We start from the raw sequence: 23,616 nt of genomic DNA, 5'->3' as shown, positions 1-23,616 counted from the left end.
GTTGAATTTTCTTTTAGACATTACAAAATTTCTCTTACTGTTGTCCATTTTACAGTACCACCTATCGCATCACAAGAAGATTTGCCATGACTGGTTACAAGAAAATCCATTCATCCTCCAACAAAAAATCTTTTAAGGTTTGGCATTTGGAAATTTTTATAATTTTAATACTGTTCTCCACTTCATCAGAAAAGTAACACAATTTCGTAATTAAAGGTAGAGCTTTTTTAATATAACCTAAAATGGTTTGAATTTGATAAACAAACAGATGTCATGCATCATATCATCGGACATAAAACAAAACGACTCAAGTAAAACAATCTCAATTACTTTATAGTATAAGACAACTGGGTGAAGGGTGACCAATGATAACTTTGGCTCTCATCTTGCACAAATATTCTCATAATTTTCTAAAAAGTCACAAATCATAATACACTTTCACTTTCAGGTTTTGAATTTTTAGGAAACTTTGTTTGACATTTAGAAATAAACAAACGATCAATTAGTTCATGGATAAACTTTGCCAACAACTCTATATAAGTTTCAACATTTTCAGTTTGTGTGACAAGTTGGGTTTTGTCAGTACCTTGATGTCACTGGTTTAGACTTAACTCATCATCAAAATTTAGTTCTTCGAGCTCTTTAAAAAGAAATAGCTATAGGGCATCTGTCCCTGTACAACTCAAACATCTATAAATTATACACTTGTTTTTTGAAGTATCACAAATTACCTAAAAAATGATATTAATTTTATATAATTAACTTTTTTTAAAAGTTTTTTCAGAAACTTTATTTAATTGGAATAAAAAAAAATTAATTCCACCCTCATATTTGGGGAGTGTGAAATTGCAAATTCATGAGTAATTAAAAGAATACTTAATTGAAAAATGCAACCAATGATAATAATTAAAAAAAAATCAATAATAACAGTTAAAAAAACAACCAATTAATAAAAAAAATATTTTTATTTATGTGATGATGTTGAATCTTTAAGAAATTTTGGAGGTTGAGTTGAGTCACTTGTGCTGTACTTTTTGGTGCAATAAAACTCTTTTTGGAATGCATGTTTGACAAAGACAAAATTTGCATTTTGACTTTTTGCACTTTTCACACCATCCACTATTTTGACTTGGTTAAGCTTTGCTCAAAACACTACAACACTTTTTACACTTGAGTTGGTTTGCTCCTGTTGTTGTGTTGGAGTCGCTGTTGTTGACTGATTTATCTACTGCTCATTATTAAAGTCAAGCTTAATGTTTTGTAGTTTGTTTTGCTGTTTTTTTGCTGGCAGCACCTTTCAATCTTTTATATATTTCTCTTTTAAGACTCCCCTTCACTTGTTTTTAATTATGATCATTAAAGAAACTTCTGTTTCTTTCTTCATTAATAAAAAGCAGTTTTCAAAACTAATATAAACTGTTACAATTTAACAATGATAATATTGTTAATAAATAAGTACAAAATAATGATATTAAATAAAAACCTCTTTGTTTTTTGCCATTGTCTTTCACTTGGATTGTAGTTGTTATGTTATTTAACACTTCTCTATCTATTAAACTATTGGTTCTGATTTCTCCACTTATCTAAAAAAATATAAATATGAGACTATATATTTAATATATCTTATACTTGTTAACTATGATTTTATATTTTACTTATATTCATATATATATATATATATATATATATATATATATATATATATATATATATATATATATATATATATATATATATATATATACATATATATATATATATATATATATATATATATATATATATATATATATATATATATATATATATATATAAGGTTTACTGTTTAAAATAAAATACAGCTTTTGAGTTTTTTTGAGTTTAAAGTTGACAAAAAAAGTTTTTTAACTGAAAAAAAGCTCATAAAATTTTTCTTTTTAAAAAGCCACGAAACTTTATAGACTAGAAAGTTTTTTGTTTTTTTAATTCAGAATATATTTAAAATATTCAGAATTTTAACAATATATAAATATTCTAATAATGGTTTTACTGTTTTTATTATTTAACTATATTTGTTTTATTTAATTGTTATTTCATTTTTGCTTTATCAACTAATTTATTTAAGGATAAGTGCAGTGGAGTGCACATACATTGACAGATATAGATAGGTAGAACAAGCAGGGAGTGCGCATATGTCAAATGAGGGGCCGGCAGTCTATTTAGTTAAATATAAAGTATTTTTTTAATTTTTAAAATCTTTTCTGATATTCTAATTTAACTCTTTTAAAAAAACTTAATGTTATATATAAAAACATTTTGTTGTAAAAACTAAAGATGACCATTCAGTGCTGTTGCAACACACTCAGAGTCCTGTTGACAAAACTGATCCTTTTAACAATTGTTCTGCAATTTCTGCAGAACTATAATAAACTTGGTGGTCTAAATCCTATTATAGACTTGGTGGCCATCTGGACTTTTTTACGCATCATGATGCCTCAGCAACCATCCAGGAGTATATACACACACGCACACACACACACACACACATATATATGTGTATAAATATATATACACATGTATATATATATACATACAGTATTGGACAAAACATTTGCAACCAACATCGAACAATGCTAAAAAGTGTTCCTAATTTTACATGTCTTAAAAACGAAATGAACTATACTACCACAGCAAACAGTTCAGGAGTCTGGAGTCATAGCATGCCATGACATGAGCAATCAGCTGACAGGTGACAGCACACAGGCAGAACTTTGTTGACAAGTGCCATTTTGCGGCGGACAAAACAAGTGCAACTTTTTTGGTTTGTTTCATTTTCTTAAGTCTGGTCCGTGTCAACGTCACCGAAGTTTTTTAATAATTAAAGGAAGTATCCAGAAGTTTCCAGAAGCATGCAGAAGCTTCCAGAAGTTTCCAGAAGAAGCATCCAGTAGCATCCAGAAATATCCAGAAACATTCAGAAGCATCCAGAAGCATCAAAAAGAAGCATCTAGAATCTTCCAGAACAGGTTCACACAGGTTCATTTTACTATATAAGAGACATGTAAATCGACATGTAATTCAGTCAGTATATGGAAGTCAATCAGTCAGTATTATCAAGACAGTTTATCGAAGTGAGTTTTATCAAAGTGTTTTATCGAAGAACATCAATACAAGAAGTGAAATACAACAAGTGTTTCATTACATCAATCCAGTCCACATCCAACCAAGACGTTGTGTTCCACAGAGTATTATTGTATCATCACAAGGTAAATGTAACACGGTAAGCCTTGAGAAGCGTGATTATTTATTTTTATTATTTTTATGACTTCAAGTGCAAAAATGGCTCCCGACAGTCTTGGATTGGAACTAAGAAAGAAAATTATTGGCGATTACGTAAGTGGAATGTCACAAAAATTTTAAAAATACATTTTTTTCAAATTTTTTCATAGCAAATACAATTTGTGTTAAAATTAGCAGCATCTTCTTTCTCTCCTCTCTTGCAACAAGCATCACATTTTGCCTTTGATCTACATATTTGATTCTACATATTTGATTCTACATTTTGATCTACATATTTGATCTACATATTTGATCTACATATTTGATTTACATATTCTGGTCTGCATATTTACTTGCAAAGTAATCATAGTAATGAAAAATGTTAAAAATCTCTCTTATCTTAACTTAAATCTCTCTTAACTTCTTTTTTTTTTCAATTATGTGAACAATTGACATGTCTTCTGAATCCAAGGCATCTGGAGTGGATACACTTAATGCCTGTCTATCATTTATATATAAGTGTGAACAATGGACAACTTTTAACTTGTTTTATTTTATTAAAATTTTACTTATTTTAAATTAAACTTTAACAAAATTTATTTAAATTAAAATTTTCAATATTAATATTAGCAGCATTAAGAATACCAGTTAACATAATAAAATGATCTCCAATAGTTATATTGTATCTTGTAGCACAAGCAGATGTTGGTTCAATAAGTTTTTCAGTAGTAAGCTATAAGAGAATCTTGTTCAGAACTCATTTCATAAACAAATACTCAGATAAAATATCTTCATTTTCAGAAACCTCAGTTTCTGAAAATGAAGATTCTTCTGTAACTTTCTTCTTCATCTTTTCTTTCTTATCTTTTTGCTTTTCTCCTTTCTGCTTGAAACTGTTTCTGGTAGAAACAGTTTCAGTATTATTATGTATTTATATTTTCTTTTTATCTGGTACACCAATGATGGAATATTTTAGGAGATAACATGTTCTTCTTAAATTAGTAGAATAAATAACTACAATTTATTCTTTTTAACCTTTCATATGTCTGAAAAAATAAATTATACTTATGTGATGTAAAATTTAATTAGGTAGTAAATTAGGCAATAAAATAGAGTTGGGCAGTGAGTATAATTGTACATACATTCAATAAAGAAGATAGTTTTAATATTTGATATATTCAAATGAAAAAAATACAATTTTTTGTCAATGCTTTATAAATTTTATTACAAAAATAATTATTTTTTTGTTTTTTACAAAAATTCTAAAAAAGCAGCATCAATGTCAAACCCAAACTTAAAATCTTTTTGGAATAAATGACTAACAAGAGAGTGTAGTTAATCATAAAAAGAATCTTTAGAATTAGGATAATTTTAGCCTGTTCATTTGTTTTTATAATTTTTTTAAAAAGTATTTATTTTCATGTCTGCATATAGAAATTAATTCAGATTTTTTTTAGATTTTTTGTTTAGTAAATTTTCTTGATCTGAATGGGTAATGATTTCAAATTTTTCTTGTAAACATAGTATACATTTTTTAAAAATGTTACTATAGGCAAGTGCAGTTTTTAGAGTAGACCAGTTTAATTTAAAATTAATATTTTTTTCTTTTAGTTGCCAAATATACTTTGACAGCACTAATATATACTAAATATGACAGAACTTTCTGTTCCAAATAATGACAAAACTCCCTATGAAACATTTTTTCTATAATTTATATATATATATATATATATATATATATATATACATATATATATATATATATATATATATATATATACATTTTATCAGATAAAAAATTTTATATTTTATTAATATAATTTAAAGTGTAATAATTTTATATTTATTAGTTAGTCCAATCTAATCAAAAACATTCGCATTTTAATTGACACTCTTTTTTTTAACTTTTTTATTTTATTGCAATAATTGTGCCTTTTTCAAAAAATTGCAGTTTATTATGCAATTAATTCTTTTTTTTATAAAAATGACTTTGTTTTTTTATTTTAGTTGCAATGACAAACATACTATTGAGTATAATTATACTACTTGATGGGAAGTGAGAGCTAAAGCTCTCACTACCCGCCTGGTTATGCAAATAATATCTATAAAACTTCAAAAGTGTTTTATTTTGTATTTAAAAAAATCAAAAAAACTTTAAAAAAAAAAAGCGGAAGGATTTGAACCATGGTAAAGCACATCAGAAACACTGTGAGCTAACCACTGAGGCCACTGAGGGGTGTTGTAATACTTAAAAATAAAATTAATTTACAAATACTTTAAAACTATTTAATAAACAAAATGCATGCATACATACATACATACATACATACATACATACATACATACATATATACATACAATTATACATACAACTATACATACATACATACATACATACATACATACATACATACATACATACATACATACATACATACATACATACATATATACATACATGTTTATATATATATATGTATATATATATATATATATATATATATATATATATATATATATATATATATATATATATATATATATATATATATAAATATGCATTAGTTATAGTGTATAATAACTTTAAATATGTAACATCTATAAAACTCTAAAAGTGTTTTATTATGTATTTTAGAAAAACTGAAAAAGATTAAAAAAAAAACACAACAAGCCATCACAAAAATTTGAACCATGACGCTTTGCATTTGAATGCTGCAAGCTAACCACTTCAGCTATTGAGGTGTTTTGTACATCAGATGTTTTAATAGTATTTAACAAACAAAAGACTATATAAAAGGACAGAGTCATCACATGAGTGATGAGTACTCATCACTCATCATGACTCATCAGTGAGTGATGAGTAACATGAGAATGAATATTAGTAAAATTATCTATTAAGTGACAAGTAACACAAGAATTTTAGTAAAATTCTTGTGTTACTTGTCACTTAAAAATTGATAGTGAGTAACACAAGAATGAATTTTAGTAGATGGCACAAAAGATGTTAGCTCTTTAGAGCAGCACCCTTTACAGCATTTATAGAAAAGAGAAAGAGAAGCAACATTACAACAATGTGAAAATGGTTGAAGGTTGGCTGCAGGTCCAACTATGTTTACAATGCATTTTTGCACCTTGTCCAAAAAAAAAGGGTGCCATTCAAAGATCTGCTCCAGATATGGCAACAGTATTCCATACAAGGACGGATTTGAGATTTATGGAGATAAAGAATAGAACCCAGAGTAAGAAAGTGGCAAGCTCAATAAAGAGATGCAGTGTTAACAGATACTAACTTTCAATGGATTTGATTTCCAAGACAGTTTCCGAGAAAGATTAGAAGTAATAGTTAATCCTAGAAGACAAAAAGTAGATAACTCATTGAGTACATTACCGTTCATAAAAATAGGAAGATCTAGATTGTTGCAATAACAATTAGCTAAGAAAAATTGAGTTTTAGTTGAGTTAAAGTTCACAAACCACTGAGAGAACCATGCTGTAGCATAAGTGAGATCTTTTTCAAGCTCAAATGCGCCCTCCAAGCAATCAGATTGTGTTGGCTTCTAATCAAGACAAGAATAAATGGTACTATCATCAGCAAACAATACCACCTTAGATTTGAGAACTTCTGGTAGATTAATGCAAATTAAAATTATTGATTTATTTAATTATTAATAAAAATTAATGCAAATTAAAAAAAGTTTAGGGCCAAGTATGGAACCTTGAGGAACCCCTAAAATTAAAGGAATCAATAAAAAGTGCTGTCCATCAAGGACAACTTTTACACTACAATTGGTAAGGAAGGATTCAATAATCTTAAAGATGTTACCTGATATTTAACAATTTAAAGAATGACTTAAAGAATGACTGATATTTAACAATTAACATATTCAATATACAATAATCAAAATATTCAAAAAAAATTTCACAACAATATAGATTACAGTAAATATATTAATACATAATATATAATAATTAAAAATATATAAAAAAAGAACCTTTCACCTAATAAAATAAAAAAATTTACCTGATCTATTTTTAACAGAGCACTAAATATAAAAAAAGACAATGTGGCATTTTCTCCAGCATCAACATCACTTGCATCAACAGAACATACAAATGTACCAACAGGAGAATTTTCTCGAACAGAACAATCATACAAACTTTTTCGAAACTTAGGACCATTATCATTTTCATCATTAATAATGATAATAATAGTTGATATACTTTTTTGCGGAGGTATGCCACGATCAGTTAAACTGATTTCAAAGCTATATTTACTAATATTTTCTCGATCAAGAATGCCATTAACCTTTAGTTGATCATGCTGAATTTTAAAAGGTAATTTTGAATCCATTAGAGAGTAATCTATTATGGAGTTTGAACCACTGTCTTTGTCTACACCATTTAAAACAAATATTGTTTTCTCTTTAACTTCATTCTCTACTACATAAATGGTTTGATTCACCATGATTGGAGCATTATCATTCAAATCAACAATTTGTATAAAAACTGATGCATTAGCTTTTAAAGATGGCGCTCCACCATCTTGAACATAGACAGTGAATGAAAAACTTTGAGTTACTTCATAATCGATAAACCCTTTTGTTGTAATCAAACCTATGAAACAAATTTTAAAATATTACTTATTTATCATTATTATTTACTATTATTTATATGTTCTAAAATCGCTCCAGCTGTATCAAAAAAATAATTCAAATTTGTTTTTGATTTATATCTACACTTTTCTTATCAGTAAAAGATTACTACATCTGTCCAACAACATCTGTGGAGTAGTCCAAGATCATCTGTACACTTTTGTCCAAGATCATCTGTATTTTTTATTTACTACATCAGTTCTATATCATCTGGAAATTCAAAACTCCCTAACAACATCTTTAGGAAGATGTAACTACATCTGGTAATTTTTCAACAAGTACAATAACATCTGAAAGAATTTCCTCCAGATGTAACTACATCTGAAAAAATTTTATATATTTAATATTTTTTTCCAGATGTACCTACATCTAAAAAAAACCATATACATAATTACATCTGGTTAAAATAATGCATTATTACTTAATAACATTTGACAGATGTAACTACATTTGAAAAAAACCATATAAGAAACTACATCTGATTAAAATAATAGTTGTACAGATGTTATTATACTTAGATAATTAAAAAGATGTAACTACATCTGTAGTAGTTATATACCTTATACACAGATGTTACTAAAATTTCATTGATGTATAATCAGTGAAATTTCAGATGTTATTGGACAGATGTTATAATACCTCAGTGTATTTACAGATGTTGTTAAACAGATGTTATTAGACATAGCAAAAACTGATGTTGTTACCCTGATCCTTTATATCTTTTATATCTTTTTATATTTCAATTTATTTAACGATATATATATATATATATATATATATATATATATATATATATATATATATATATATATATTACTTTAAAAACATCAAGAAATGCAGTTTCTCTCATTACTAATAATTTTATTATTTCAGAAAATTTCGCAAACTTATTTAAATGATAAATATATATCATATCATAAATAATATACTAAAAAGATGCTATCACTAACATTCAGATAAAACTGCACAATCACAATCCAAATATTTTAACTGTTTTTTTTTTTTTTTTTTTTTTTGTTATTCACCTCCTCAAGGCCGAGAAGGCCACTACAGATGAGGAGGCTACTTAATAGTGGTTATAACCCTCTCTCAACTCTTTAACTCCGAAACACGAACCTTGACGAACAAGGCTGCTGCACGGAGAAACTGTTTTATTTAAAGGTTATATTTAAGCTCTCCAAAGAGCTTAATCAATCTGTAGTAACCCTATCATTAGCATTTCATAAAACCTATCATTAGCATTTCATAAAACCTATGGCCAAAAAAGTAATTATTTGGGAAAAACAAGAACATTAAAAGTAGAAAATAAAAAGTTTGAAAGGAAAATTAGGGAGACCCTAGAAAAATAAAAAAAGTGTGCTCTGCAAGAAATGGCAGGATAAATCTTGTTTCGGGCACCATTTTTAAAATTTAAATAAAAACGAAGCTATTTAACTGGTGAAGCCAATAGTAATTTATACAAACTATAACAGCTAAAGATTATTGTAATATTTAACAAGTAATGCTTAAAAATAAGTAATGCATTTTTTTATAATTGAATAATATATTTATGCATTATATATATAAATTGTTGAAAAATAAAAGCATTTATTTTGATAAAATTGATTATAAGTTTAATAAATTTTGAAAGAAAAATTTTTTAAAAACCTTTTTATTAAAATTTGTTTGACTGAAATTCTTTTTTTTTAACTTCAGCTCAAAAATATTGTGATAAAAAAATCTTATTATGAAAAGCTCAGTGTATATAAAATATAAATGTATATAAACATACATGTATAAAAACTATACATATATATAAAAATGTATATAAATTGATATAAAAATAATTGAAATTTTATATTACAAATATAGAAAAATGTAAGTAAAAACAGGATCAACAAATATGAAAATTACAAATAAAAAAATTTAACCTGTTTTAGAATTTATAGTAAACGGTAGACCTTGCAGACTCTCTATTGAAAAAGTAAGATCTCCACTTGGACCAAAATCATTATCTTTAGCCTTGATTAACAAAGCATCAGTTCCAATTTCTACATTCTCATTTAAAGACTTTACATAAGGTTGATCAATAAATATTGGTGCAAAATCATTTGTATCTACATCAAAATTTAAAAGTGTATTTTCATGCAAATACTATATGAAGCAAAAAGTGATTGAAAATTAGTTTAAATTTAGTATTAAAAACTATTATAACTAATTAATATCATTAATAAATTAACTAACATAATTAATGTTTAATGTGTCATTTTATGCATAAAATAAAAATGGCTGAGTTCCTCCAATCAGCAACACACTTAATTTCAACAAATTCAAGATCAATAAATAAGATTGGGAAAAAGAAAATGATTAGCTTGTTGCTGGAAAATACCAACAGAGACAGTTCAAAAGCAAGAAAGCAAAATTTGTAAAGACCAAATGCTTATAAATATGTAAAAATGTCATAAAAATACATAAAAACCTTTCATTAACTATTAGCATCTTTCAAATACAATAAAAATGTTAAAGAACATGTACAGTACTGCCTGCTTATGAGTTTCAGTCAGACCAATCAGCAGTTAAAACATCATGAAACAAAAGCAATTAGTTAGGTCAAAATTAAGTTTCTAAGGCAACATCAAAGCATTGATTAAATGCTTTTGAATTGATAACTTGATATGGAATGGAAATAAATGCTTAAAAATCAGTGGATTAGGATTCAGAGAAATTAAAGCAGTTAACCTAAAGGAATCTGAGATTAAATATGTGCTGCTTAGCAACTTTGATGCATTCATGGTACAATGAAATACTACTTGTTCAAAATGGAAAAGATCTACAAGGCCAGAACAACAGCGAAAACCAACTATAAAAATCAAAATGTTTACATGTGCTTCATGTTACAGGTAACATATGTTACTTTTAGTTTGTTTAAACTGCTTCCGCTAAACACCACAAGTACAGCAACAACTTATTGTGCTCAACTTAACAAACTTCAAGCATAGTACACAAAAAAACGCCCAGGGCATAAAAAAGACTTTCTCCATAACTACGTTTGTTCTTATATTGTAAAATTTACACAACAAAAATTATTGGAGCTCTGCTGGGAGCTATTGCCTCATTTGCATTACTCGCCTAAATAATTAAGACTTATTGTTAAGGTCACTAAGCAACAGCTTGTGCAATCAATGACTTGATAATCATTTGATTTGTTATTAAACCTTTAATTGCAAAAGCTGTTGCTTAGTGACCTTAACAAATAAGTGTTAAGAAATAAAAGCAAGAGATTATAGACAATAAAAATCAATAAAAATGAAGACAATAAAAAAATAAAGACAATAAAAAGATTTCTGCAATAATGGCATTTATTATTTGCCAAATATTTGACAAGAAATCAATAACAAAAATGATTATATTGTTAAAAGTTAGATATACAATAAAAAAAAATAAACAAAGTAAAAAATGTTTATTTTTTAGCCAAACAAACACATATACACGCATTTGCAGTTGGACAAAAAAGAAAAAGTTAAAAAAACTAATTCTTCTCAGATGTTTCAGACAAATGAAAGCGGAAAATTTTTATGTTACAGATCGAAGGTAATATTTTATGTAATCAGTAGGGGAGACCGGGGCACGTTGGCCCACGGGGTAGGTTGGCCCATTCGAGTTTATTCAAAGGCTAGACGCTTTAACAAGCTGGGAATCTAAGTGAAGGTTGTTAGTAATTCAATCCTTTTTTCAAAAAAAAAATCATATTTATCGGACCATATTTGAGTGTGTAATATCGTTTTAATAATTTTTCATACATCAAAGTAAATTTTGAAAAACTTGTTTAACGTGTTTATACTCACTGACGTTTGACAGTACAGCATTATTCAAATGCCATATTTAAAGGTTATAGTGTAAGGATTATTTTAGTATATAATGTTCCACAAAATTAGTTGACAGAGTAAGGCGAAAGTTGTTCATACTCTAAACATGACAATGGGGCAGATTGGCCCGATGCAACGGGGGCACGTTGGCCATGTGGCCAACTTGCCCCGTAGATTTTTAAAATAATTCGGGTAAATTTGTGACGGAAAAACTGTTTTTGTTATAAAAGTATTAAAACTTGTAAAACATATTAGATCAGAAATTAGCCTCTTAAACAAATTGGCATTTGTTTTTATACGTTTTTTTGGGTTTTATACGTCGATTATAAGAAAATATCACTGGAATACATAAGATTTAAATTGGTTTGTTTGATTTAAATTTTAAAGTTTTAAAATTAAAGATTTTTAAAATTAAAGATTTAAATTGGTTTGATTGGGCAGGTTGCCCCAATCCTTGGGCCAACCTGCCCCGATATCGGGGTAGGTTGGCCCACCCGATATGACCTAACAAAAACAGTTTTTAATGTGATAAAAAGCTATTATGAACTTTTATTAATGTTTTTACCGGATAGTCTAAGGACTAGCCAACCTTTTTCCAAAAAAAAACAAACTAAAAAACAAAAAGCTAAAAAGTTACACATCAAGGAAAAAAAAGCGGGCAAACGTGCCCCGGTCTCCCCTAACAACAAAGTTTTATGTGTTCAAAGTGTTAATAAAACTAATGTTAGAAAAAATTTTTTTTTAATTCTTAAGGTAAAAATATATATTTTTCAAAAAATGTATTATTTTATAAGCAATACAAAAAATTAATAAGAAAATGTTGACCAAGTTGGTTTAAAATAATTTTTTTTCTATCAGATTGGATTTGGTGCAATCCAATAAAAAATAAGCAAACCTTCCACAGTAATTTCAATAAAAGTTTCTGAAGATCTTGATGGTGATCCTTTATCAGTTGCAGCTACATTCAGGTTGTATTTTTTCTGTTTTCTGAATTTAAGTGTTGCTATTAATGTTAAACTTCCAATGTTGGGATCAAGAGAAAAAATATTTTCTTCGTTTCCATCCAAAATTCTGTAAGTGATTTCTTTATTATTACCAATATCTATATCAGTAGCAGTGACCTTTAAAATTTTAAAAGATAAGTAACTAAAACAAAAATGTTGAGACAAACCTTTAAAACGTTCTTAAAAAATAAAAATAAAAATTTTGTATAAACTAAAAATTATGTTTTATTTTTTTTTAAACCTTATAAAATTAAATCTTTCAAATTAACAACATTAGAAATAAATAAAACAAAATATTGTGGTAATTAAAACATTATTTTTATTATTAATGCATTACTATGGCTACTAAAATAATATAATCTTTTTAACTTTTTTAAAATTTCATCAAACTATAAACAAAAGGTGATTCAGAGTATTATTTCATTAATTTTGAATGTTTGCTTAGTTATTTTTTTTATTTGGTAATATTTCTATGAATGATTAGATAGTAATGGGTCAATATTAAACTAGAAATGTAATCTATTGAACTATATTTTAAAGAATTGAGAATAAGTAAAAAAAAAAGATATTGAAATATTTATATACCAATTAAAATACAATAATGTAAGAATAAACCAACCACAACCTTTGTAATTATTGTATTGAGTAGTTGGTTTTCTTTAACAGTCAAAATGTACAAAGATCTATCAAAAATAGGACTGTTGTCATTAAGATCATTGATTTGAATTGTATAAACAGCTGTATTTGATAAAGATGGATCGCCCAAATCATGCACAGTTATATTAAGACTATAGAAATCAATTTTTTCACGATCTGGTTGCTTTTGAGTAACCAATTCTCCTTGATTGTTGATAGTAAACATATCATCTGTATTACCAGAAATGATTAAAAAACGAACTTGAGCATTGAGACCTATGAAAATGAATAATCTTATTGTAAAAAGGAAAAAAATTGAACTAAACACTTAAAACAGCAAAAAAATAAAAACAATAATAAAAAAAAACCTTCATCAATATCTACAGCTTCAAGTTTGGTAACCACCGTTCTAGTTTTAACATTTTCATCAATACTAAGGTTTCTATTTCCAATGAATGTTGGAGCATTATCATTGACATCAACCACAACAATTGTTAAGTTGACTGATGAATGAAGCGAAGGCTTACCTTGGTCTGTAGCAGTTATCACTAATTCAATAACTGGTTTTGTTTCTCTGTCTAAATTATTATCCAAGGATAGTATTCCATTATTGCTATTGATATGTATACCTTCATTAGAACTGGAAATACTGAAAATAATTTTAGCATTGATCCCAGCATCAATATCTAAAGGAAAAAATGTTTAAATTTTTTGTCATAAGTTCAATTTTACTAAAAGTAGCAGTAATAGCAGTAGCAGTAGTAAAAGTAATGGTACTAGTGATAGTAGCATTAGCAACAGCAGCAGCAGCAGCAGCAGCAGCAGTAGTAGTAGTAGATTTTGTTAGGAGTAGCAGAATTTTGCCAGCTTCAAGTCTTATGTAAGTCAGTTTATGTAGGCAAAAAATAATATAAATTATATGCATAATATAAATTTTTCTCAAAAAAATGCTACTTAGGTTCAATTGTATTTTAATACAATTTTAAAATAAATTTAAAATTTAATAGTATTTGCTTTTAATTGTATTTGATATTAGGTTGTATTTTATCAATGTAAGCAAAAATTAAAGTTAAAATAAAAAAAATTTAACAAAATATAATTCAATAAGAACATTGACAAAATAAGGACAAAATGACAAACAAAAACTTTATGTCAAAAAAACCTTAAAGATAACCAGAACTAATTGTTCTAAATAATTTGATATTCAAAAAATTAACAAAAAAACTTTAGAGTGCAGTCTAAAACTTTTGTCAGCAATATTACTGCTACTACATTTTTCAAAATAATATCTCACTACCACATTTAGTAGGGATGTACCGAAATTCCATTCCAGCCGAATTTTGTGACTTTTAAGTCATTCCGGTTCTGGCCGAAATTATAATATTTTAGGCTGGAATACCGGAATTTATTTTTTACTTTATTTATTTAAGACATGTGATACAGACTGTATAAACTAAATCAAAAAATCATTGCCCTACAGAGTAATGAAGAACTATGAGCAAACCAGTAAATATTTCATATATATGTATATATATATATATATATATATATATATATATATATATATATATATATATATATATATATATATATATATATATAGATCTATAGTTTGTTGTCTTTGGGAAGAGCGGAAGGAAAAAAGTGATTCTTACGCCAACACATACGTCACTTTTAATTACTTTTGACTTTCGTCCAACATTTTCGTGTTGGACGAAAGTCAAAACCATTAATTTAATTACAAATTAATTGTTATATAAAAAAACCACAAAAACGCAAATTTAATTGACCAGAATGTTTTTATAAGCATTCTGAATGTTTTTAAAACATTCTGAATGTTTTTAACAATATAAACAATGTTTTTATTTTTATTTTTTTTAATAAAATGTTTTTATTTTTATTTTTTTAATAAAATGTTTTTATTTTTATTTTTTTTAATAAAATGTTTTTGTTTTTATTTTTTTTACTGTAAATCATGCGCGGAGTGTTGCTACATCGACTATCTTATAGCCTGACTTGCAAGGGAGTGCTGCTACATCGACTGACAAATAGCCTGACTCGCAAGGGAGTGCTGCTACATCGACTGACAAATAGCCTGACTCGCAAGGGAGTTCTGCTACATCGACTGACAAATAGCCTGACCCGCAAGGGAGTGCTGCTACATCAGGGTTAGGGTTTGGTTGGGGCAGGCAGTCTATCATTAATAAAAAAAATTCCGGTCTTGCATTTTAATTTTTACTTTTTGTCAACAAAATATGGAAAAAACTTTCGGACAACATCTAAGGGTTCTATATATATATATATGTATATATATATATATATGTATATATATATGTATATATATATGTATATATATATGTATATATATATATATATATATATATATATATATATATATATATATATATATATATATATATATATATATATATATATATATATATGTTATAGGTTGTAAATATATTATGCTGAGGTGCAGGCTTTCACTTTCAATATTAAAGGTAAAAAACTACATAAATATAAATCTCGTTCCAGCCGGAACTTTTTTAACAATTCCGGCAAATCTGGTTCCGGCTGGAATTCAAAATTCCCAATCCGGTACACCCCTAATTTTCAACAATTAAGAGTTTTTTATACAGAAATAAGTTTTGCAAGTAATAGTATGTACTAAAAAAAAACAGGGGTTAAAGCAACATTCAGGATAATCAAGCAGTGCTTGATACAATATTATATTTAACAGAGAATTCAGAGTATGCATATATAGGAAAACGTTGTATTTATTACAACTTTATATTTTAATAATATTATTTTATCAAATTTCATTATTCACTTTATTTTTTTAATTCCTTTATTTTCCGAATTATTTAAACTCCTGATTATTAAGCACGTTTTAACGTTTTTTATACTTATAACTTGTTTTTAACAAATATCAGTATAAATTTTAAATTTATATACCTTATATTTATAGCACCAGTATTAGTTTTAATATAAAATAAAATAAATTGAAGTTAGACTTTTATAGACGCTATTTATTGATCAAGTTATTTTTACTTGGATATTATATGTTTTTTAAAAGGTAATATATAAAGGCATTTTTCTACATAAAAATTATTTGCAAAAAAAGAAAACCCTATTATATCAAAGTTTCCAACTCAGATTAAAGAACTATTTTGTACTGACGTAATTTAATAAATACAATAGCGCATTAATCATCTGTTAGGCTGGAGTAGATGTATTAAGGATGTTGAATGCTTGATCTTCTTGACTCAATGCATGGGTTTTGCTTATTTCTCTATTTTTATGACAAGGCAACTCATTCTATTATCTCCTAATGAAGGTACAGCTCTAAAACTCTGTTTTATGGTTATGAGGCCGGCTGGTAGTCAGGTTTTACTAACTCTGAGGTAGCTCTCAGAGAAGCTGATTTCATCAACAGCTGTAAATTATCAGAGTATTAACAGTGCCATGTTGCGCATGGATGGTGTCCCTGTTCGTCCTTTTAGTGTGCATTGTTGAGGCCACATTTGGAGCCCTTTGTTACATCTTGGGATTTATTAACAATAATGCGGTAATTGTTCGGACCATTAAAAAGTGTAATGAGTAATATCTGAGCTTTAAGTCTTTAAGTTCTTTAACAAATCCAAAAATGACTAAAGTACCAAAAACTACAAAACACAAAAAACCATCGTTATCACCAAGTTCTCTAAACCTATCATTCACTAATATTTGTAGTATTCAAAGTAACTTTTTTTCTGTTGAGTCTTATCTCTGAAAAAGTTCATCTGACCTACTTGATCTTTGTGTGAATAAATTTGAGTTTAGTTGTTTCATCAGTGTTATGGATCTTAGTTGTGATCTTAGTGTTTCCCTTAATCTATATTGATGATATAGTTGACAAACAGGTTGACATATTGATGAATGTTCATTTCACTCCAGCTTCTGTATCTAAAGTGATTTCCTGGTTAGAATCTTCTACATTTGTGGTCCGAACAACATACCTGTTGTAGTGTTTCAGAAGTGTACTCTGGAGCTGTCGCCTATACTTTTAAAATTATTTAACAAGTGCTTATCGGAGTCTTGTTTTCTGACATTAGAAAAGCGGTATCTGTTATCCCTTTTTTCAAAAATTCTGGAGATTGATCTGACTCGTTTAACTACAATCCCATTAGTTTTCTTCCTATCATAAGCGAGGTTTTTGAATCTTTAATTAACAAACACTTTATCTCTCATCTTGAATCTACTAACTTACTTTCTGATCATCAATATGGATTTTGATCTTTTTGTTCTACAGCTGATTTGCTTAAAGTATGATAAAACTTATCAGTAATAACTGATAAGTTTTATCATGCATTTGAAAGATATGGAAAAGTTAAGGTTGTCGCTCTTGACATTTCTAAAGCCTTTGATAAAGTTTGACATGCTGGTCTTCTCCATAAGCTTTTTTCTTATGGTGTATCAAGAAATACTTTTAAAATTATTGAATCAAATTTACCAATCGTAGTATAAAAGTTGTTCGTAATGGACAGCACTCTTTTTCATACCCAGAACTTCAGAGGTTTCTCAAGGTTGTATTATTGGCCCAATACTCTTTTTAATTTACATTAACAATCTCCGAGAAATTCTCACATGTAAGGTGGCATTGTTTGCTGATGATACTACCATTAATTTTTGCTTTGAAAAGAAGCCAACTCTCTCTGATTGCTTGGAAGGGGCATTTACTATCTCACTTCTGCTACAGTAAGGAGCTCTCAATGGTTGGTGAACTTTAACTCAGATAAAACTCTTTTTTTTTTTCAGCTTCTTGTTATTGCAACAATCTAGATTTTCTTATATTTATGAATGGTAATGCACTTAATCAGTCATCTACCCTTCGTTTTCTAGGATTAACTCTTACTTCCAAGGTTTCTTGGAAACCATATGTCAAATCCATTGCAAAACTAGCTAAGGTTGCATCTCTTTATAGTGCTTGACACTTTTTTACTCAGGACTTAATTCTTTACCTCTGTATATCTTAAATCCGTCTTTGTATGGAATACAGCTGCCATATCTGGAGCAGATCTTCAAATGATGTCCATTCCCTTTTAGGTGCAAAAATGCATAGCAAACATAGTTGGACCTGCTCTTGCAGCCAACCTCCACCCATTGTCACATCGTTGTAATGCAGCTTATATTTTTATTTTCTATAAATACTGTAACAGACGCTGCTTTAAAAAGCTTGCGCCTCTTGTGCTATCTACTAAAATTCGTTCTTGTGATACTTAGTCTAGTTTGTTTCATCAAACATCAGTTCTTCGGAACTTGCTCCCTTCATCTTGTTTTCCTGATTCATAAAATTTGCAATATTTTAAGTCGTCTGTTAATCATTATCTTGATTTATAAACTTCATCTTTTCTCTTCCAGTAACTTCCAATTCTAATAGTGGTTGCTTGCATCCTTGTTGGAAGTGAATAAATCACAGTGGAAACTAACCTTTAAAAAAAAAAAAAACATTCAAAATTTTATATTTTTTAGTCTGAACACTTGTGATACTTCTTATCAAACGTACTCTTTAGTGAACTTTCAAATTTAGAAACAAAGTACATAATTATTATTAATCTTGTAGTAAAAGCATGAATATAAAAAAATAAAAACCAAGTGAACAATCATTCAAGTAAACAAGCTAGAGGCTTGTCAATCCTAAATTTAATTATAAACTAAATAAAATAGAAAACAAGTTTTTCCTTGTAGAGCCTATAACCAAATCATCAACTAAATCACGTTGAATGAAAATCATCTCCTACTTTTATTTTATTTATAAGTTTAACATTGCATAATTTACAGACATACCTTAACTTGAAAAAAAAATGGATATTGCAGAGTGGCTTTTTATAAGAAAAGACATGTCACTTAGTTTCAATATGAAAAAATCAAAAAAATACTTTAAAAAAAATATTTTACTTGTTGTTGTCTCCTTATACTATTATTATTTTTTTGTTTTGTTTTATATTTTATTTTACAATGTCATTTAGCTACTTGCCATACCGATGCCCAAGTTTTATGAAAAAATATTTTCAAATAATATGATTATTTTTTTATTACTTTTTTAAAAAGTGTGGTATTAAAAAAAAGTAATTTGACGTTTATTTAAAAAAATAAGATTCCCGAGTGCCAAGACAAGTTATGTATGTTTATCTTTTAAATATACATTAGAAAATAAGTTTTGAGTTTATTAAAATTACCAAAAGTAATTATTATTTGAGATATTAAAAAAAATATTTGTTGTTTTGCCATTATAACTCTGGTTGAGAGGTTAGTATTAACTTCATAAATCTGCATAGTTTTTACTGTTGTAAATATATCTGGTTTAAATTATTTATCTTTCTAAACTCTCACTGTAATAGTTACACTATTTACAGTACCTGGCTAAAATGTGTTAACTTATGTACTTAATAGTTTCTCTAACACATTTTGTGCGCATTAACATATTTTCAGACAGAGTTCCTACTGTTATAATTGATTTAAGAATTCTTTAATGTTATCATTTTTTAAAAGCTAAAATAAAATATTGTTAATCTTCAACCTAATTACCATATCTATTTAAAAATTGTTACAATTTTGTAATTGAAATTGTTATAATTATATAAATATTTTTTGAGAAGAACTTATTGTAGTTTACTTTGTTTATTTCATGAATATGTTGATCATTTACTTTGTTGAAACAGAAAAGTTATTTCATGAAAGACTAACATATAGAACTAACATACTTGACATGCCCCTCTCCCTATATCAGTCAATGTTTGTACTGATATGTACCCTCACTGACCTCCAATAAATGACCTCAAAGTTAATGTATGTATAGGATGTACCCTCACAGCTCCTTAAACCAGTATGCCAGATTGCAAACACAGAAATGTGTTTTTATACTTGTTTACAAGAATATACATATATACATATGAGTTTGTGTAAATATATGTATATATTTATAGATATAAGTATGTGCGTGTAGCAGGAATTAAAATCACTCTCTTGTCAAAACAACTTTCTTTTTGTTTTGTTTTTGGGTGTTAAATGATTGGAGCTAGTAGCAAAATTAAAAAATTCTGGTGAAACTTTATTTTTATTTTGTGACCCATTGTCCCATTCTTATTTGCTTTGTAAATTAATATAGTTTTAATAAAAGGGTTAAAATTTTATTAAATTTTAAAAAACAACAGGAAAAATTGTCATGCAACTATCAAGAATTGTCACGCAACTTGTCCTTGGGCTGATGCTTGGGCTGATGCTGATCTCCTCTGATAAATTCCCACTCTTACATAACAACCTTGATCCAGGCAGATATGAAAGTTCTTATTCCTTCTTATCGGTTTCAATTCAAGCCTCATTCTACTCCATGGTTTTCACTTTCTTGTGCAGTTGCTACCTCTAATCATAATTGTTTTTTAAATTTTTGTAAAAAGAAACCTGAAAACAAACATCTTTTTATTATTGTAAAAAATCAATGTAAAAAGGTGTTGTCAAACATTGAGCTGTATTATATCCAGTTTATTAAATCTTGTATCTTATTTCAAAAGTTTGGCTCTAGACTATTGAAAAATCTTCACTGCCATAAACAAAGATATGTCTAATGTTCTATCTCAAATTCATGGGTCTGATCTTAATACCTCTTCCAAGGATAAGTTAGAACAACTTGCAAATTTTTTTTTTAATTCGAATCTTGAATCTAATGGCCATAACTTTCTAGCGATTCCAGTTAAACAGATTAACCCAGTTAGACATTCAAATGACTAATCAAATCATACAATCGCTCTTATCTCTCTATCACTTAATAAATTCTCTCTATTGTTAATCAGTCTTCTATCTATTATTAGCACAGCCTGTTGAGTCTTTGATCAACAAATTTCTAACACCTCATCTTGAGTCTAATAACTCTCCAATAACCAATATGGTTTTTGTCCTTATTGTCAATATTTTGTCCTTATTGTCAATATTTTGTTTTTATAGTCAATATTTTGTCTTTATTGTCAATTTTGTCCTTCTTGTTTTTTGGGTAACTTGCTAACTGCAATAACTGAAAGATTCTATTGTGGATTAGATTTAGGCAGTGAGGCAAGAGCTATTTCTCTTGATATATCTAAGATTTTTATAAAATTTGGCATGCTGGTCTTCTCTATAAGCTTGCTACAAATGGTGTATCTGGGAAAATTTTTGAGATTATCAAATCATTTTTTTCTAACCCTTTTATTAAAGTCATCCTCAAAGGACAACACTCCTTCATTTCCAGTAGCTTCTGGAGTACCTCAAGGTTTTATCCTTGGTCCTGTTTTTTTATTATTTACATTAATAACTTTTCTGATATATAAGGTGGCTCTCTTACATATAAAGTGGCTCTATTTGCTGACAACTCAACTTTATATTCCTATTTTGAGAAAAAGTCTTAGCTTAGAATAGACAGCCAACCTTAAATCTGATCTTACTTCTGTAACAACTTAAACAAACAACTTCTGTAACAACTTGGAGCTTGCAGTGGCTTGTGAATTTTAACTCCAATATTTCTTCGTTATTTACAATAGAAAAAACTATCCCAAATACTATCCTATATTATATTCTTTTATTAATGAATGGCATGTGGATTGAAAATGTTGATTACTTTTAATGAAATGATGTCAGTTATTAAAAAAAATTCTTCAAGTATTTTGACTATTTTTTTATTGGATTATTATTAATTAGCCTGATTATTTAGAGACAGTTTGTTCATGAACTAGTAGCAACTCTTCACTTAATGGTTATGGATGAGTGACAATGATTCTGACTTTAATGTTGCAGAAGGTGATTTGTAACATTTTATTTGAGGAAGTGCAAATAGATAAAGTCTTTGTGAATGTTTGATTGAAAAAGTTGAAAATAAGATTTCTAAGGATATAGAGAACTTTTAAAAGATATCCGAATTTAACTGTCAGTTTGCTGAAACTTCTCAAAAAATCCGAGTAATTCTTGGATTCAGGTTCAGATTCACTACTTCCAGGAGTTCTTGATGAGTTAAGAGTGTCCCAATTCTTGCTTTGATCAGTTAAAGAAATTATTGGAGAAGCAAAAAGATTAAAGCTTAAACATTTTATCCCTCCAGTAATGATGATATGGAAATTCCATCTGAAGCTCAGAAGACAATAAAACTCCCAAAATTATGACTTCTTGCTTCCGCAAACTCAAAAAACTTCAAATGTTATCTCAAGAAAGTTAAACTTAAACTCAAAAAACTTCAAACTTTATCTCATATCAAAAAAGCCTTAAACATAGAAAAAAAATCCAATGTGAGACAACAAATCCAAGTTACCTATCCTAATAATTTAGCAGCCAAAGAATTCAACTAGCTATATTATGACTGGATTCAAATCCAAAAAGTTATGCAAATTAGAAAATGTGTTCAAATTAATCGAGTCAACATCAATTTATTTTGTGCTTAACTTACTCAAACTTAAATTTATTTTGAATCAGCTCTTGTCTCAAAATTAAGGATTTAGGAGACTGAAAACTGATATATATATATATTTCGATTTGAAAGCCAATATTTTAAAACTTTTTTATCTTTTCTGATTTTATGGAGCTGTCTGGTCCACAGTCCATTTTTTACGCATTACTATTAAACCATTATCGCGATAAAGGCCTAAATCACTTATATTGATTATTTTATTTAATAAATCTAAATATATAGTCCAACAAATACACAAATTTCTGCTCCATCATAACTGCCCATTGTTACAAAAAACTTGTTGGAAAAAGAAAACATACATGACTGCTTTGATGTATTCCACAAATGTGTGAAAATTTACAGTAGTTAAGACACTTGCGAATTCCGGTAAATTAATTTTTGGTATAAATTGAAGTTTTATTAATTTGATCATTCATTTCTGATGAGTCTTTATTGATGAAACACAGTGTAAAATGAGAAAAATTTTATATTAAGTGATTTTCTACTAATTTATAATTGCTCTGTACTTTTAAGAACATTGAGCGCTCTATTTTGTAGAATACATATATATATATATATATATATATATATATATATATATATATATATATATATATATATATATATATATATATATATATATATATATATATATTTGTATTACCAAAGACACAAAAAAAAAATTTTGAGAAACAAAAAAAATATTTAAGAAACTTACCATTTGCTGACACTGCACACAGTGTAGCATTTTTAGGCAAATCTTCTTTAGCAAAACA

At 27.5% G+C, this 23,616-nt stretch overlaps 1 protein-coding gene across 3 annotated transcripts in view; it reads right to left on the bottom strand.

Moving 5' to 3' along the window:
• The window catches only part of LOC100213514 (protocadherin Fat 4), a 171,266-nt gene that overhangs the window by 32,751 nt on the left and 114,899 nt on the right, over nucleotides 1-23,616 (bottom strand). For all 3 annotated transcript variants that reach the window (XM_065800824.1, XM_065800826.1, XM_065800825.1), the window contains exons 12-18: nucleotides 23,559-23,616; nucleotides 13,764-14,081; nucleotides 13,385-13,671; nucleotides 12,651-12,876; nucleotides 9,821-10,006; nucleotides 7,280-7,872; nucleotides 1,484-1,583 (exon numbers count right to left, since the gene is read on the bottom strand). The exon at nucleotides 23,559-23,616 is cut by the window's right edge and continues 585 nt beyond it. In XM_065800824.1, coding sequence (XP_065656896.1) covers nucleotides 1,484-1,583; nucleotides 7,280-7,872; nucleotides 9,821-10,006; nucleotides 12,651-12,876; nucleotides 13,385-13,671; nucleotides 13,764-14,081; nucleotides 23,559-23,616 — 1,768 coding nt within the window. The remainder of the gene's footprint in view (nucleotides 1-1,483; nucleotides 1,584-7,279; nucleotides 7,873-9,820; nucleotides 10,007-12,650; nucleotides 12,877-13,384; nucleotides 13,672-13,763; nucleotides 14,082-23,558) is intronic.

The sequence above is a fragment of the Hydra vulgaris genome, chromosome 07 (genome assembly GCF_038396675.1).
Source record: "Hydra vulgaris chromosome 07, alternate assembly HydraT2T_AEP".
Classification (NCBI taxonomy): domain Eukaryota; kingdom Metazoa; phylum Cnidaria; class Hydrozoa; order Anthoathecata; family Hydridae; genus Hydra; species Hydra vulgaris.
The sequence above is the reverse complement of the archived record's forward strand: the minus strand, read 5'-3'. Positions and strand labels throughout refer to the sequence as shown.